Source organism: Dendrobium catenatum, unplaced genomic scaffold (genome assembly GCF_001605985.2).
Source record: "Dendrobium catenatum unplaced genomic scaffold, ASM160598v2 fragScaff_scaffold_905, whole genome shotgun sequence".
Lineage (NCBI taxonomy): Eukaryota > Viridiplantae > Streptophyta > Magnoliopsida > Asparagales > Orchidaceae > Dendrobium > Dendrobium catenatum.
Window position 1 is genome coordinate 534,979 of NW_021319367.1, and position 16,929 is coordinate 551,907.

Sequence of the window (16,929 nt, forward strand, 5' to 3'; positions counted from 1 at the left end):
CCTAAGAGGAATTATGTTTCATCTCTTTTTTGGTTTAAATTTCATAATATCCCTATTTGTTATTGGAATTCGAGAGCTATTTTTCAGCTTATTTTAGCAATATTAGGGCCCTTTTGGTTGTTGTCATCTTAATAATTGTTAAATCTATACTCACATTTGTGAGGGTTGCATTCATTTTAGCAGGTCTTCAAAGTTACCTGATGAAATCCCAATAGACGTGTTTGGCGAGGTTGTGAATCTGAAAGTTTTATATGATTAGAAAGAAACCAATAATCTGCTGTGTCTGGATCTTTAACTTTGGTTTAATTTTTACCGCATAAATCCCAACCTTCAAGTTAAATGAAAGAGAAGAGTTGAATTTATAAAAGCAAGAACAGAAGTTGCCGTTTTTGCACTCTTGGCCTATTCCTCTACCCCTTCTCCCCTTAGACACGCTTCATTTTTTATCTTTTCTGGCAGTATTGCTGCCAGACCTCTCCCACCAGACATGCAAAAAAATTTTCCCAACGCCAATTTTAATGCTCTCTCTAACCTCAACTCTTCTCTTTGATTCTTTTGCTTTTGAAATAAAATAAGACTGAAGTATTTCAAATGTATGGTTTTGAGAATATTAATGTTTAATTTGACGTATAATAAATGCAGTGTTAAATTTTGATGTATTTGAAATGCACCATCTAGTGTATTTGGAGTTTGATAGATTTGAGTGATTTCAAATATACCATAAACTCATCATTATTGCTACCGCTTATCACTGACTATCACCTCCGACCACCCGCCGCTACTGTTGCTGTCGTTGGCCACCTCTATTGATGACCAATTGTCACCACCAGCCATCACTACCTCCTGTCTCCTGTTGCCGGCTGGCACTAGCGTTCTCCATTGTTGGTTGCCATTGCTAGTTGCTAGTTTCTGTTGACACTGCCATGCAGCCACTGTCGGAATCTTTGATCACTGATCATCATCATTTTTTATTTTTGCCTTTTACTTCAAATCTAATAATCACTTGTATTTTTTTTTATATTAGTTCAAATAATTCAAAAGCATTTGAAATACATTGCGTTTATTTTTCAATGCACTCTTATTTTAGCCAGCGAAATAGCCCATAAGATCTCACCCCCATTTGCTGATGTTGTTAATATTTGTGTGCAACTTCCAATTACATTTTCCATCTGGGTGACCAAATATGCTTCTCTCAATCACTGCTTGGAATGTTAGAGCTTACATTTGTGAGGAAGAGAAAACTCAAGAATGTCGCAACCTTCGTACTTGTGGTAAGCTAGACATTTAATCGTTTTGGAAGCCAAAATCACTAGCTGAGATTTTTTACCCTCGCTTTTTAGAACTCATAAAATCATAAACTTTGAGCTCAATTATAATAATTTGCAAATTAAGCAAGATGGTAGAGTTTGGATTAAATTGGATTTCAATGTGGTTAAGGCTTTGTTTGGGACGGCTTTTTTCTTGCTTTATAAAATAGTTTTTTAGTACAAAATGTACTGCTTTTTGTACAACAATTTCTGAAAGCAATTTTATGTACAACAATTTTGCAACCTACTTTACCGACAACTGCAGCCGTTTCAAACTCACACTTAATCGTTTGGAAGCCAAAATCACTCCAGCTCAGCTTTTTTACCCTCACTTTTTAGAACTCGTAAAATCATAAACTTTGAGCCCAATTATAATAATTTTCACAAAATGCAAGATGGTAGAATTTGGATTAAATTGGATTTCAATGTGGTTAAGGTTTCATTTGGGATTATTTTCTTTTTGCTTTTTAAAATAGTTTTTCATTACAAAATTTTTTGAATTTGAAAATTGTCTAGAAAGCTATTTTAAAAGCAGTATGCAAGATGTCCTAAACAAAGCCTAAGTTTGATTTACTTTTATTCCAATATTATTTTATTTTGATAAAATTTGTTTGAATTAAATTTTTTTGTATTAAAAATTTGTTTATTATCTCATAGTAATAAAAAAGTTATCTAAAAAAAGTCTTAATTTACAGGTTTGTCCATTGAAGATTTATGGGCTATTACTTATTCTATTTTGTTTATTAATTAACTGAGGTTTTGTTTGAGACAGTTTTTTTTCTGATTCTTAAAGTAACTTTTTAGTACAAAGATTTTAATTTTTGTATTAAAAAGTTGCTTTAAAAAGCAATAAAAAATTTGTCCCAAACAAAGCTTGAGTCTCCCGTCTCAATAAATATATAAAATTTTACTCTCATCGGTTAAAAAAAACAAAATAAATGTTATTCAATAAATAATAAGAAATGAATAAATCAACCAAACAAATCTAAAATAACTGATGTATTTATTTAGCATTCTTCTGTTGTACGCATGGATAGGCAACGTCATCTTAAAACGGGGCCCACACGGACAGCGAACAAAATTCTAACCAGTCCTGCTACGCCAGGTAGGATCGAGCTGGGCTGGAATTTGGCGCTAACCAACACTCGCAGGATAGGTCAAGCCGTTGAAACCTCGCGGATGTGCCCACCCCGAAATCAACGGCCGTTCGCACCAACAAACAGCCTATTTTTTTCCTTGTATTATTATTATTAAAAGTTTATTTTTTGCTTCTCTTTCTCTTCGTCGATTAGCTTTTTTTTTTCCTAAAATTAATCTGTCGCTCTCCTCCAAATCACCCTGTGAACAAAAATCCATGGCTTCATTAAAATATTAGTTGAAGAAGGAGAGCGGAGGCGGTGGTGCTCGGCGGGCGGAGGGCAAAGCATACGCTTAATGCTTCTGCATCCTTAGCCCTCTTATTCACCCCTCTCTCTAACAAACACAGGAAGTACCAGGAAGGTTCTCTCTCTCTCTCTCTCTCTCTCTGGTCTCTTTTGCTTTCTGTTCACAAAAAAAAAAAAGAAGTAAAGGGGATTTTCTATAGAATTTCTGTGAGAAATACCACAAAATGTATCTCAGAGGAGAGATTATTAGGTGCGGGGTGCGGACGGAGAGAACCGTCCGCACAAGTATTGGGTACCTACATTCGGTACCGCTGGATACTGCTAGGTACTCAGCACTTGTGCGGACGATGTGCACTCCGCACCTAATAATTTTTCATCTTAGAGGAACTCTTCTGTATCCAAATTGTGAGTGTCAGCCAAATATTGAAAGTTTAATACAAAAATATAGGATTTTCATATAGAGATTTATGCATTTGTTGTAGCAAGAAATAAAGGCTTGTGCTTAGATCATCATTTCGTGTATCTATCAGCAATTCTCGTGGGAAAAATTAGGCTGGAATATTTTGAATTAGATTAGGTCATAATATTCTAATAATTAATCATTGGATTTGAATTTAGGTAAGTTCTTGCTTGTAACACTCATTTGCTCATCCTATAATAAGTTTAATTTTTAAAATCAATGGTACATTTTATGGGTCATATCCCTCTTCAAAATTTTAAAATGTTTTTATATATTTAAAATTTTTATTTTCCCATTGAAGTTATAAAATTTGGAATTACAAATGTCTTAAAAAATTATTGATGGTGTTTACAAAATGCTGGTTTCACTATATTTAACTCCTAACACAATTTTTCAATATTCAAATTATCGGAAGACCTAAAAAGCAACTCGGTACTTTTTGAAAAAATATTTTGCTTATGTAAAACAAAAATCTACTAAATATTGATGAAATGGCAAAATAAATATCATATGGATATTTACATAATAAACATTTATACATTTTCAAGCAATTGGTTTGAAATTTTTTTTTTTTTAAGAATTAAGATTTGTTTCTCTATGAATTTTTAGTGCCTATGATTAGGGCATCTCCAGCCGAAAAACTCATTTTCCATTCTAAAATACAACAAACTTCAAAACGCATTCATTTTTCTACAATTGAATGCCATTTCTTCTTTCGTGCGCTTCCTGCGAAGGTAATCATCTTTGGCATGTTTTTCTCTCTTTCGCACGCTTCTTTGACAAATTCCGCAGCGATTTTTTTTTTTTTTCGTAAGTGAACATTCCGACGCCACTATTGGCATCGCACTGTTCACCTATCGGAATTTGGCATGCAATTTGGAATTCGAATGGAGTAAATGACGGATGTCGTACGGTGGTATGAAGTTTAGTTGGTGATGATCTTACAGCTCAAACTATAACAAATGCTTAAATCTATAAGTTTAAAAGATCTATTTAAAACGGTATCCTCCAATTGAGGAACTACCGACAATATAATCATTAAAACAATTTTTGTCCAGTTAATTGCATCATTCCTTTCCTAGCCATGGCCGCTTGATTTGGTTTTTCACATGTAATTATATTGCAAATTTATCTCCTTGATCTTTGGTTTTGATTGTTTAGTACAATCGTCCAATCTTTGCAGAGACCTCTAATAACAGTAAAGCTTGCCCGTAGGAGCAGTTTGAGGAAGAGTGGAGCTCCATCTAACACTAATTCATAATTTTCAGAGATGGCCTCTTCCCCTCAGACCGCACCACCATCACATACCAACTCCTCATCTTCAAATAACACACAAACCAATCCATCACCACCATCTCCAACCCCTCCGGCCGCCTCGGCACCACCGCCATCATCCTCACCACCACCACCAGCCCCTCCATCCCTAAGCCCGCCGACCACCTCAGCACCACCTCCATCATCACCAGGCAGATCTTCTCCACCCTCACCTCCCGTGCCTCCACCGTCACAACCCCCTCCAACGCCGCCATCATCGTCCAAGTCGCCGCCTTCTTCCAGCAATTCCGCCCCACCTCCCCCGCCAAAACGGCCGGCGAAGCCCTCGCCTTCTACTCCAACCCCTACATCTGATGATAAAAATGCTAATTCAAGAAAATCATCAGGTGGATCTGATTTCAATTTGCCTCTGGTGGCTGGAGTTGCTGCTGGCATTGCTCTATTTATTCTGATTATTGGCATTACAGCATGTTTCTGTTGTGGGAAGAAAAAGAAGAAGAGGAATCATAACGCAATGCACTACTACTCAGATTCTGATGTTAAAGGTATCCATATTTAGAATTTTTTTTTAAGCTCATTTTGTTCTATTCTGCAATGAGTTTTGTTCTTGTTTTTACTTTTTTTTTTTATGGTGAGAAAAATATTTAATAGATTGCCATTTTCAATAACATGATTTTCAGAAAAAGAATTGAACTTAAATACTTAAAAAAGATAATATTTTAGCAATGCCTTTTAGTTCAAGTACTGTAGTCATAGATTTATTTAGGAGTATTGCAACTATTTGTAAAAATAATTATAATTTTTTCATAAGAAAAATCAAAATTTTAAAAAATTGTGCATTATAATTTTTTTCTCTTCTAAGAAAATCAATTAACAGCTTTCTATTTATCACGAACTGGCAAATCTAAATATAAAAAAGTTGATTTTCATCAAAAAATTATTAAAAAGTTATAGTAAAAAATAAATATGTCATATATATAAAATAAAGCTGTGGAAAAATGGCCCTTAAATATATTCTTCAAAATTAGGGCGCTTACTATAGAGTTAAATTGAAGCAATGTTTATGTTACTTTCATTATGATTTTTTAAAATTCACAAATTCAAATCGCAGACTTTCTATTTGCAATTAAAGATAAGGTTTTTTACATCAATACCTTCACATAATTTGCATTGACCCTAGACTCATAAACATCCTTTATGTTTGGAGAAATTATTCCGTGGACCGGACGCAGAAGGCCGTTTGGAGATCAATCAGAATACGATACTGAATGAAGGGGTGATGTGGCGCATTCTGATTGGTCTCCGGACGGCATTCGGCGTCCGCACATAATAATTAATTTTATGTTTGATTCATCTTTTAACCAGGCATAGCAAATACAAATGTGTCAAATATTGCAGGCAGTGATTACTACAGCAGTGGAGCAGGCCCTCCTCCGAAATGGCATAAAGGAGGACCAAATGCTGCCATCAATATGCCAATTTCTCAAGGAGTGGCTTGGCATGCACCTCCTCCCCATTCCATGAACAGTGAAGCGAGCATGGAATACTCAGGCCCACATGGACCAGCCTTGCCTCCGCCCTCTCCTGCCCTTGCCCTCGGCTTCATTAAGAGCACATTCAGTTATGAGCAGTTGGCATCAGCCACAAATGGATTCTCTCATGAAAATCTAATAGGACAAGGTGGCTTTGGTTATGTGTACAAGGGAGTTTTGCCAAACGGGAAAGAAGTTGCTGTGAAACAGCTCAAGGCAGGTAGCGGGCAAGGAGAGAGGGAGTTCCATGCAGAGGTTGAGATTATTAGCAGAGTTCACCATCGCCATCTGGTCTCTCTTGTTGGTTACTGCATTGCTGGCTCTCAACGATTGCTTGTTTATGACTTTGTTCCTAACAAGACTCTTGAGTTCCACCTGCATGGTAAGGTTGCCTGCATTTTCATTCATGTCTACTTAGGGCATCTCCAACTGAACTCCAAACGCATGAATGGCATCTCTCGTAAGCTACAACCGAACGGCAAAACTTCCGGTATTTGGTTGCGGGTGAACAGTGCTGTTCACCTACATTATTTTTGTCTCCACCGGATTTGCCAAAAGAAACGCACGAAGGATAAAGACGGTTACCTAGATGCAAAATGGAGTTCGATTAGAGATGAATAACGTCATTTTTTTTTTTTTTGTTACACTGCATTTTGAAGTGAAAATTGATATTTTTGGTTGGAGATGTCCTTAGTGCTTCTATTGATTTTGCATAAGGTTTACTAATTCTTTTGTAGCTATTCAACATTAATTTCATCTACCTCTTTTAATATCACTAGCCTAATTATAACATCTTCTCATAATTAAAATTAAACTGAAGGATTGATGATACCATCTTATCATAAAACACTGATGAGTCTAATTTCTTTATATTTTAACCATCATTATCAAACTTCTGTTAAATTTGTTCTATTTTTAAGTTTTTGAATCTCCTTGTCGTATTCTTTCTGTGGTTGCTGAACTGTATTAAAGTTACAGAATGATGAAGTTCGTCTCATTGCAGGAAAGAACCAGCCAACAATGAACTGGCCTACCAGAATGAAGATTGCTTTAGGATCAGCGAAAGGCCTTGCCTACTTGCATGAAGATTGTCAGTACTGATACTTACTGTACTCCTTTCATGATTTTTCTAAACCCTCCATTCACCTAATTTCTCCAACTATTTCATTAAATTGAAGGTCATCCTCGCATTATTCATCGCGACATCAAAGCTGCAAACATTCTTCTGGATGATAAATTCGAAGCTATGGTAAGTTTAATAGCTTGGCTGCATAAATAGGATGATGCTTAACTTATGTAAGGTTCCATCAGGTTGCAGACTTTGGACTGGCCAAGTTAACTTCGGACAACTACACCCATGTCTCTACTCGAGTCATGGGCACATTTGGGTAAGTTCCCTTATGATTTATTTGGGGCAGTTTTTTTACTATCTTGTTTTTCATAAAACTATCATATTTCTGTTTTTGGCTACATCAACTTGCTTCGTCTTTTCAAAAATTTATATGATGAGTGCCAACTTGTTAAAATAAGACTTGTAAGTAGGAGTGTCAATATTTGACCCGACCCAAAAACTCGACCCGAACCCAACCAGAAAATTTTGAGTTTGGGTTGACTTGAACCCAAACCGGGTAGAGTTCAAGTTGGGGTTTTCAACCTATTTTAAAAAACGGGTCGGGTTCGGGTTGACCCGAGAACCCGAAATGACTCGGCTACCCGATCTGCCCACATGCATCGAGCTGCTTCCATGAGTGACGCGCATCACATCGCCTGTCCGACCTAACGCGCGACTCGTGCAGTTGCATTTGCCCGCGATCCTGCTGCCTACGAGCCGTTGTCACTGTCGAGTCTGTCGCGCGTCGCTGCCAGCTGCCGAACGCCGCCTGCCCGCGATGCTGTCGGCCGCCAAAGTCCCTTAAACGCACGAGGCGTGCCACTGTCAATCACAAAGTGGGCCGGGTCGGGTTGACCCAATCCCGAAGCGGGTCGGGTTCGGATCCTAAAAACATACCCGTATGCAAAACCAAGTTGGGTTTGAGTTGACCCAAATAGTGTCGGGTCAATTCCGGGTTCGACTCGAACCCGACCCATGACCCGAAATTGACATAGCTGTAAAAAATTGTCATCTGATTTTTTAAAAAAATAATAATAATACTTACAACTTCTTCAAAAATATTTGCTCTTTTTTTATAATTATAAGTATCCTTTAGGGAATACTTAATAACTTTTATAGATCGATAGCTAGTCTAGCCATGTGTATTCCTTCCTCATGAAGCTAAACTCTTCTATGTAATATTTAGATATCTGGCTCCTGAATATGCATCCAGTGGCAAGCTTACGGAGAAATCGGATGTTTTCTCGTTTGGTGTAATGCTTCTGGAGCTGATTACTGGAAAGAAACCAGTAGACAGTGATGCAATGGAGGATAGCTTGGTTGACTGGGTAAGTCTTTGGTTTGCAAGCCAATCTAGATATAAACTAGAACTAATAAAACCAATTTTTGCCTGAGAATTATCTATATGGATCAGGCAAGGCCTTTATTAGCAGAAACATTATCTGAGGAGAACTATGATGAACTAGCTGATCCAAGATTGGAAGGAAATTTTAGCAATCTGGAGATGACACGGATGGTAGCATGTGCTGCTGCTAGTGTTCGGCACTCGGCGAAAAGACGCCCCAAGATGAGCCAGGTAAAGAGTTATTTCCTACCTTCATGAGTATAATCACAACCAATTTCCCTCTTCATCGTCAGATAACCGTACTAAGTTCAGCATTATTTGTTACCGGTATCGTAATTGTCATCAGCAGTATTAGCCTTATCCCAACCAACTAATCCCCCTTTTTAATCCATCCACAATAGATATATTTCTACGATTATGTAGTTTTTGGAATGGGATTTTTTATGCAACAACATTTAAATTAGCCGACTCCTCATTCACTTTGAGTAATTGAGGTATTCTTTGAACATTCCATCAGTCTATGATATTAGGAAAATATAATGAATGACATTTGCTAAACGTCTTAGTTGCTACTTGCTAATGCCTTCCAAGAAAATGCATATTGGCGTAGAAAATAACTATAAAATGTATACATTGCAAAAGTCTGGTAAATTATTCATTCGTACCTGCAGATTGCTCGAGCACTGGAAGGTGATTCATCCCTGGATGACTTGAATGAGGGGGTCAAGCCAGGACAAAGTATGCTCTTCAGTTCGAGTTCAGACCATGACTCGGGCTCCTATGCCTCTAACATCAGTCGTTACAGAAAGGTTGCATTTGGAAGTAATGAAATCAGTCAAGAGTACAGCGTACGAACCAGTGACTATGGGGTTAACAATTCAACATCAAGCAGTTCTGGCGAAGTGAAGTCAGTCAGACCTCGTTCTAACAAAGGTGGTCCAAAGCAGTGAAAATAAGCAAAAGAAAAATAATCAAGATCATGGTTTAGATTTTGACTGATTCTTATACAATAAAAACTTATATAATTTATAACAGATTCAATTCTTTCAATGTGAAGGTTTTTTTTTTTGGGTGGATAGAGTGGTGAAATAGATTGACGATTGAGTCTTGGTGTTGGTGTTCTTATCAGTATATCCTAACTATTGGAGTAAGACTGGCTTCAGGCTTCTATGATTCCTGGGATTGAATATTGTTGTTTGTAGCAAGGGCAAGTTGTCCGTTGTTTTGAAATTATCACTTCTGTTTCAATTCATATTTAGCCTTCTAATGTTGTAGGATGTGATTCTTAGACGGAATGGGAATAAAGGTTGGTTTTCCTGACATTCTTGGAGTAATTTCAGTGATCATGAAGAACATGTTTCTATGACAGGGGTATATCCATCTAGATGATATAGGATGGTCATTGATGTGACTTTTTTTTTTACTACAATACTCAATTTTCAATGTTTCATGCTGTTTACATGCCATGGGCGTTCTATTTATAACCCACAAAAGACCAAAAAAAAGCTTCTTAAAGTCTATAAAGCTATAGTCAAATATAACAACTTTCAATACATCCTTCATGAATTCCAATAAAGCATGAAATCTTCCATATAAAATCTAGCTCTTGATTTGTAAAATCCAATTCTCCCATTACCACATTAACAGAGGCCCACTAGAGCGAAAAATCTTTCGCAGGATACAAATATGACAATCAAAGAAAATAGTAATAGAGGTGAAAATTTAGAGGGAATCGCAAGTGAAAATCAACAATAATATAACTAATGGGTAATAGATGTGGAAACAACATGACTAGCATGTCCTAGAGAAATAAATGACGTGGAATCAAATCAACGGCATGAATAGTGCAAACTAGTGTGAATGGAACCAACGAGTAGCAAGGTCGACATACTAATAGAAACAAGAAAGACATAATAGCATACAACAACATGTATCCTTCAAAATCTTCTCATCACAACAATTTGAATGAATCTGAATTCTAGATGTGCTGACTTAGAATTCAATGAGTTGAGTTGAAAGCTTACAATAATAAACTAATTATAACAAAATATTAGATAACACATCTCATTCATATAAGAGTCATAATCATGGGCATGGCTTTACCCTTGAAATGAATTTAGAAACAAAAAAATTAAGAATCAATACACACTAATGCACGTTAATTACATTATCAATAAGCACAAGCGACAAGCTTTTATATTTACATCATTTAGCTTGGATTCAAAAAAAAAATCGCTCAGATGAATAAATTATTTTATTTATATCATGCAAATTTAGGTAAATTATTATGATTCTACAAATTAATTTAAAAAATCATCATAAATAAGTTCATTATTTCATGGCACAAGAAACATATGATGTCCACCATCAGTAATATACACAATATTTGCATATATCTGATAAGGTTTTGTAAGTGAATAAGCAAGGAGGGAATGAAAAGAAATAGGAGTTCATTCTACTGTCAATACAATCATAAAATAAAATCAAATTCTATGTATTAAAGAATAGAACACTATTATAACTCTCCAAATTTTCAATTCCTAAGCATAAGTCTAGATGTGTTGCATAGTTCTATATGCCTCATCTTTCTAGCAGATGATTCCTAAGAAATCTCTTTATAGAGCGTTTTGGAATTTTAGATGCATCTTACCTTATCATATGGTTCGAATTTCGCTTGTGACTTGTTCACATCAATAATAGAATTATAATTATCATAACTTTAAATTAGTTGTATGCGTGGTCATGAAATAAATCATAATTAGTGATCTAGCTTATAAAAACCAGTAAAACATGAGTTAATTATCAAGTAAAATATGATCAAACACGAACAACAAGCCTTTTTACAACCCTTTCCTTGTGCTGGGCACGTATAATCTGCACGGCCAAATAGGCTTTGACCATTTTTATTGGTCCGCACACTGCACGTGTGAGCAAGGGCCCAGTTAGCCTCACGTTCAATGAAAGGGCTGATGGAAGTATGCGACTCCGGTGAAGTTCCGAAAGATGTCACTACAACCCAACCATTGAAGTAAAATGTCTGCAAGAAAAAAAAAGCATTTTAAAACTTTTTATTTGTTTATTTTTACTTTCAAGGTATAGGCAAGTATGAGACATTTCAAGTAATAGAATGAGGAAGGAATATAGAACTACATAGCAAGCATAGCATTCACGTGAACTTGATCACTCCATCTTGAAGGTACATAACGATCAAGAGAGAAAACTAAGTATGGCAAAATCATACCCCAGTTGCTCCAATAGCTCTATTTCCACTTGCCATAGAACTTTGTCCCCCGGCATCAACATCCATTTCAATGAAGGCCTAATATTCCTCTGCTTGAGATGCAAATGCCTCGGCACTATCCTCTTCTTCAAACAAAATCCAAAGTATTGCGGAAACCTCTTCACCTCCTCCACCGATCCCCCCATTTCGTACAGCAGGTACTCAAACTTAGGCCTCAGGTTATTCTCCTCGCTGTCGAAAAATAGACGAAAATCGTCTGCAAATCCCAGCGGGTTCCTCGTAAGAAAGACCCATGCTCTCCAGAAACCTGATCCTAGATCCAAGCTGACCAACAGGGATTATAAGCAGGTTAGAATTGAGAATGGAAGGGACATGGAGATTATAAACTCCTATTTCGCGGAGAAAAACCAGGGTCGGTCTAAGTCGAAACTCGATATTTCAATTGAGAAGCTCCGGGCATCGGACAATGAAATCACGAGACTGTTCAGTGGATGCGCCGAGCTCGGAGATAAGAAAGGAAAAGACGGGGGCGATGGTGCGGTTGAGGTCAGCGGAGGAGAACATCTGAGGGCAGAGATGGAATAACCGGGGGAAATGGATGTTGGAGAAGCCTTTGGATTCAAAATAGTTCACAACGGAGAGCATCCAGTGAAGAGATTCCGAGGAAGACGACGGAGAGGCGCGGATGCCTAGGGTGTTGAGGTGTTGGGCGATTTGGCGATCGGAGGGGCGGAATCGGAGGAGGAGAGGTGGGTGCGGGGATGGAGATTTAGGCTTGGGGTTATGGGAGGAGGAGATGGTCTGGTTGTGGAGGGGCTGGAGGAGGAGGGGCATGATGCCGTCGCTTTTGGCGGGAGAAGAGAGTAGCGAATCACTAGAGCAGATGAGGTGGGAAACGATGAATCGATTGCAGCTGCGGATGAGGAATTGAGGATTAAAAGAACTATGGAAATCCGGCACGGTGGTCTTGTAAATGGAACAGATAATTGTTAAAAAAAAAAGGGAAATTTATATACATACCACATTATAACATCTTATTTACATATCTAACATCTAAAATTTTAATATTACATGCATACCACTCTATATTATTTTAATATCAAATATACCACTTATATTTCTTTCCTACCACTCATATATTTCATTTCTACCACTCATATTTAGTATGAAAATGAACTATGGGTGATATGTATGTAATATTAAAATTTTAGGTGTTAAATATATAAATAGAATAGTATTAAGTGGTATGTATGTAAATCTCCCAAAATTACACCAGCATGTTACAACATTGAATATCATCAATAAATAATCATGATCGGCCACAAATCTCAAGGTAAAATTGAGTTTAAAACTTCTAAAATTAAATTTGGGACATCCCCTATTTGATTTCAACAAACTTATAGTTGAATTGAATGTCTCGAAAAGATGAACTCATCGACACCATATTCGACCAAATCCGAACCCAAATGGGTCAAGATCAAAAACCTGAAGCACATTTTGAAGGTTCAAACCATAAATTGGATGACCAAATAATTTTCAAATGTGACATGCTTATAGTTGAATTGAGCGCCTCAACGAGATGAATCCAACAAGCCCAATATCGCTGAATTCTGATATCATTAAAATACTCAAATACTCAATAAACGGTCCTCGATCTAGGGGGTCGATATCAGTCTTCCATTCAAAATACTCCTAACATTCCATTGATCTTCTCCGTATTTATTAGTCATTTCACTACCAAAAAATTTTGAATAAACCCCTTATTCTTCATTGAGTTTTGAATCATACAAAAATTAGATTATTACATCATGGGACTTCGTTAACTAAATAAGCTTGAAGTCGGTAGGACTCAAAGATGTCTTACTCTTTGATGTTGTATGAATTTTCCTGAGTAGATACCAAATTGCCTAAGTACGAATTATTGAGTAGCGACCTCAACTTTTCTTAAAATAAGATATATGGTATGAAAGCATTTCTCACAAACATATAAATTGTAAACTCTTCTCTTGACTTCCTCTTTTATTATTAGGAATTGGATTCTATATTATTGAAGAATCCCAAGTATTGTCTTTATTCCTCCTTTTTATCTTCCTCCATTCATTAGAGCCCCCTTCTTAAAAAATTGAGGTGACGCCTACTCTTTGGCATGTAGCTTATACTCGACAAATAAAATAACTTCTATCCTATGTGACAATGCAAAATGGGCCAGCTTGATTGTTGATGATGGAGTCATTCTCAACACTCACAAAATTAGGCTTAGTACTCCAACTCATTTGCTTTTGTGCCTTCCACTTTCTTCCATAATAAACTCAAAGTGAGCTTAATTGTCGCTTCAACTTATTGCTCATTGTTCTTGGGATAATGAACTTAAAAGGACTTCGATCACATTCTTTGAGTTCGAGAGAATTTTTTTCATCTTTCTATCAAATAATTAAGGCTCATTATCAGTGATGATTACCATAGAAAATTGGCAACATATGAAATTGTGAATAAATTCAACAATAGTATTTGTAAGTGCTTTTACCTCAATCCACTTAAAATGGTGGTTAATCAGTACAAATTAAATCCATACATCAAACACCGAATGACCATAAAATAAAACTTTTGTTGCAAATTGTATGATAGTCATAGTTGCTTGGAGGCGAATTTCTAACATCAAAGATCTATTTTAGAACAATACCCCACATATTATCTAGAAATTTACTAGAAATAATCTTGTCTTAAAATTCTATTTGCCAAAGTCATTTCGCCTAAACGACTTCAACATTCCCAAGACAAAACCACTTCAAGTGAAAATTTGATTTATAATTCCTTCACACATCTCAAATAAGTTGACATTGCCAACTTTCTAAGTAACCCAACTTCGATAAGTGGATATTGAGCAACATTAATTTTAGCTTGCCATGATCATTCACGATTGTTGTGATAGTTCCCAACTTCAAATATTCAACAAAAGTATCAACCTAACTCATTGCAACATTTTGATTTTATTTGGAATAACTTTTTATTGTTTATTAAAGTAGCTTTTACTAGAAAGTTGTTTATAGAAGCAGGTAAAAAGCTGTCCCAAACGGACTTTTAGTTGAATGAACTAATTACCCAAAGTAGAAATCATCAAGAGAACCATAGGATATGCGATTTCTTCAAGTGGTGAAGGATAATCAGCACTTTAGATAATTAGAGATGTCAAATAAAGAAACAATTGATTTGATGTAAAATACACGATTCATGGCGTCTGCCTTTCCCTTGTATGAATCTAGATGAGGAAAAATAAATAAATATTTATCAGTTTTGACCTTTTATTTTCAACCCCCTTATCTTCTCAACAATAAAAAGAAGGTGAATCTACACTATTTAGATAATATGTTTCATCAACAACTAGCCTTAATGGCAATATCCTAACTCCAAAAAGTTATATTTATCTCACAACAAAATCAAAATATATTTGTTGGTAATTCTACTAGAGGAGTGGCCCTTGGCATTCGTGCTAGTGCTCCTCAGATCATTTGACTAATTCTTTTCTCTAAATGTGTAAGTTCTCTAGTAGTGATAGATTCCTTGTGGATCTCGACATTCACTAATTCCTTCTTATTATGCAACTTTGCTTTGTTATTTTGGTTTGTGGCATGCTCCACGCTCATCACATCTTCAAAAATACTGTATTTATTCAAAATTATTCATAAATCACACTACATCTTATTGAGAGCACTATCGAAAGATAAATAAAGGAATTAAAAAAAAAAAAAAAACAATAGTGAATTATAATATGAAAGCTCTCTAATTTCACCGAATAAGCTTGAGTGCAAAAAGTAATGCAACTCGAGTTCTCTATATGGTCCACTATTTATAAATTTGGGTTAAGGCAAGGGTGTTGCATCATCGGCCACATATATGATTATAAAAATGAGAAATTTATAGGAGTGATGTAGCTTAAGTGACACCCCAACATCTAAAATGGAAGAATTTCATTTTTTTTTTCAACCATCCTTTCAATTTTTTAAGAATCAAATCATTGACAATCACAACTAACTAATTAAATTAAAAAAAAAAACAAAATTATAATTAGATTACTATGACCAATATTTACATCTTGATTCAAAGTCCCGAGTCCAAAAGTATATACATAATAGTCATTACAAGCTAGAAAATATACATCAAAGCTAAAGTTGGAAGTAAACTAAACTAGCACTAAACCATCATCACTAGGTATCCTCACTCTAAAGGCTCTTTATCTTTACGTGAAATCAAATAAAATTACATAATGAGCATAATATTGGCCAAGTAACCAAAATTCGCAGCTGCACTTAATACAAGACAAAAGAATCAATATACATGTTCCACTCAATTTTAATATCAATCAATGTCAATATCAATTAATAGTAAAATTAATATGATTAGTAAAGCTAAAAGATATCCATGACACTATAATGTACTTAGGGGCTGTTTGGTTGGCTGAAAAGAAAATGCGGTATAAAGTAAATGCAATGTAAAATAAATTTAGTGCATTCCAAATATTTTGAGACTGTTTGGGATGTCTATAAAATAAATGCAGGAGAATTGTTTCTCTTGTTTGGTTAGGAAGATCCAGAGTAAAGTAAAAACGGGTTTTTTGTAATAATTTATTTTGACATTACAACTAATGTATTTATAAAAACAGTATATTTATAACAATTTAGTATTATTTAGTGTTATAAAATAAAACTAGTGTATTTATTTATTGCACTATCTTATTATAATTTTTTTTAGATTATAAGATATAATATTTTGATGTGTATTAATTTAGCAGAGTGCTGCAATAAACGTAAATATATTTGTGATAGAGAGAAATTTTTTTTTTTTATTTTTTGCTCTTTAAGAAGTAGGGTCTTAATATCTGATCTTATAATTTTTAAAATGTTTATTTATAAGTAGGGTCTTACTCACTGATCTTCTTTCTGATACCACCAAGAAAATGAACATAAAATCAAAGATTTCGTATCATCTGAATCTTTATTAACATCATTTCAAAAAATTAAAGAACATTTTTTTTCTTTTATTGCAAACCATTTTCTGATGCTTTAAAATGCTTCTTCTATGTATCTTTCTTGTATTCCATGTACACTGTAAACATGTACAAATGCTTCTTCAAACTTCACTAAACCTAACAGCGCAAAGAATCAAAGAGCTCGTTTTGGTTATCGCGGGCAAATAATAAGGAATTTTTTTTTTTTTTGGGCCTTGGCACTTCAATGCTAACAAGTTTAACAAGCTTCTCGTCTCTCCAAATGAAAATC

At 35.4% G+C, this 16,929-nt stretch overlaps 2 protein-coding genes across 2 annotated transcripts; one reads left to right on the top strand and one right to left on the bottom strand.

The window, feature by feature from the left end:
- Window positions 1–4,105: 4,105 nt before the first annotated feature.
- On the top strand, window positions 4,106–9,735 carry LOC110105191 (proline-rich receptor-like protein kinase PERK4). The gene is made up of 8 exons (XM_028697228.1): window positions 4,106–4,972; window positions 5,787–6,341; window positions 6,963–7,049; window positions 7,138–7,208; window positions 7,271–7,347; window positions 8,257–8,398; window positions 8,485–8,646; window positions 9,087–9,735. The coding sequence occupies exons 1-8, from the start codon at window positions 4,423–4,425 to the stop codon at window positions 9,363–9,365; spliced, it is 1,923 nt and encodes a 640-aa protein (XP_028553061.1). The 5' UTR covers window positions 4,106–4,422; the 3' UTR covers window positions 9,366–9,735.
- Window positions 9,736–11,158: 1,423 nt separating this feature from the next.
- Window positions 11,159–11,950, bottom strand: LOC110105183 (transcription termination factor MTEF1, chloroplastic). Its single transcript, XM_028697234.1, is given in 3 exon segments — window positions 11,159–11,452; window positions 11,657–11,905; window positions 11,907–11,950. Coding segments are annotated over 3 exon segments (321 nt in total). The 3' UTR covers window positions 11,159–11,424.
- Window positions 11,951–16,929: the final 4,979 nt, after the last annotated feature.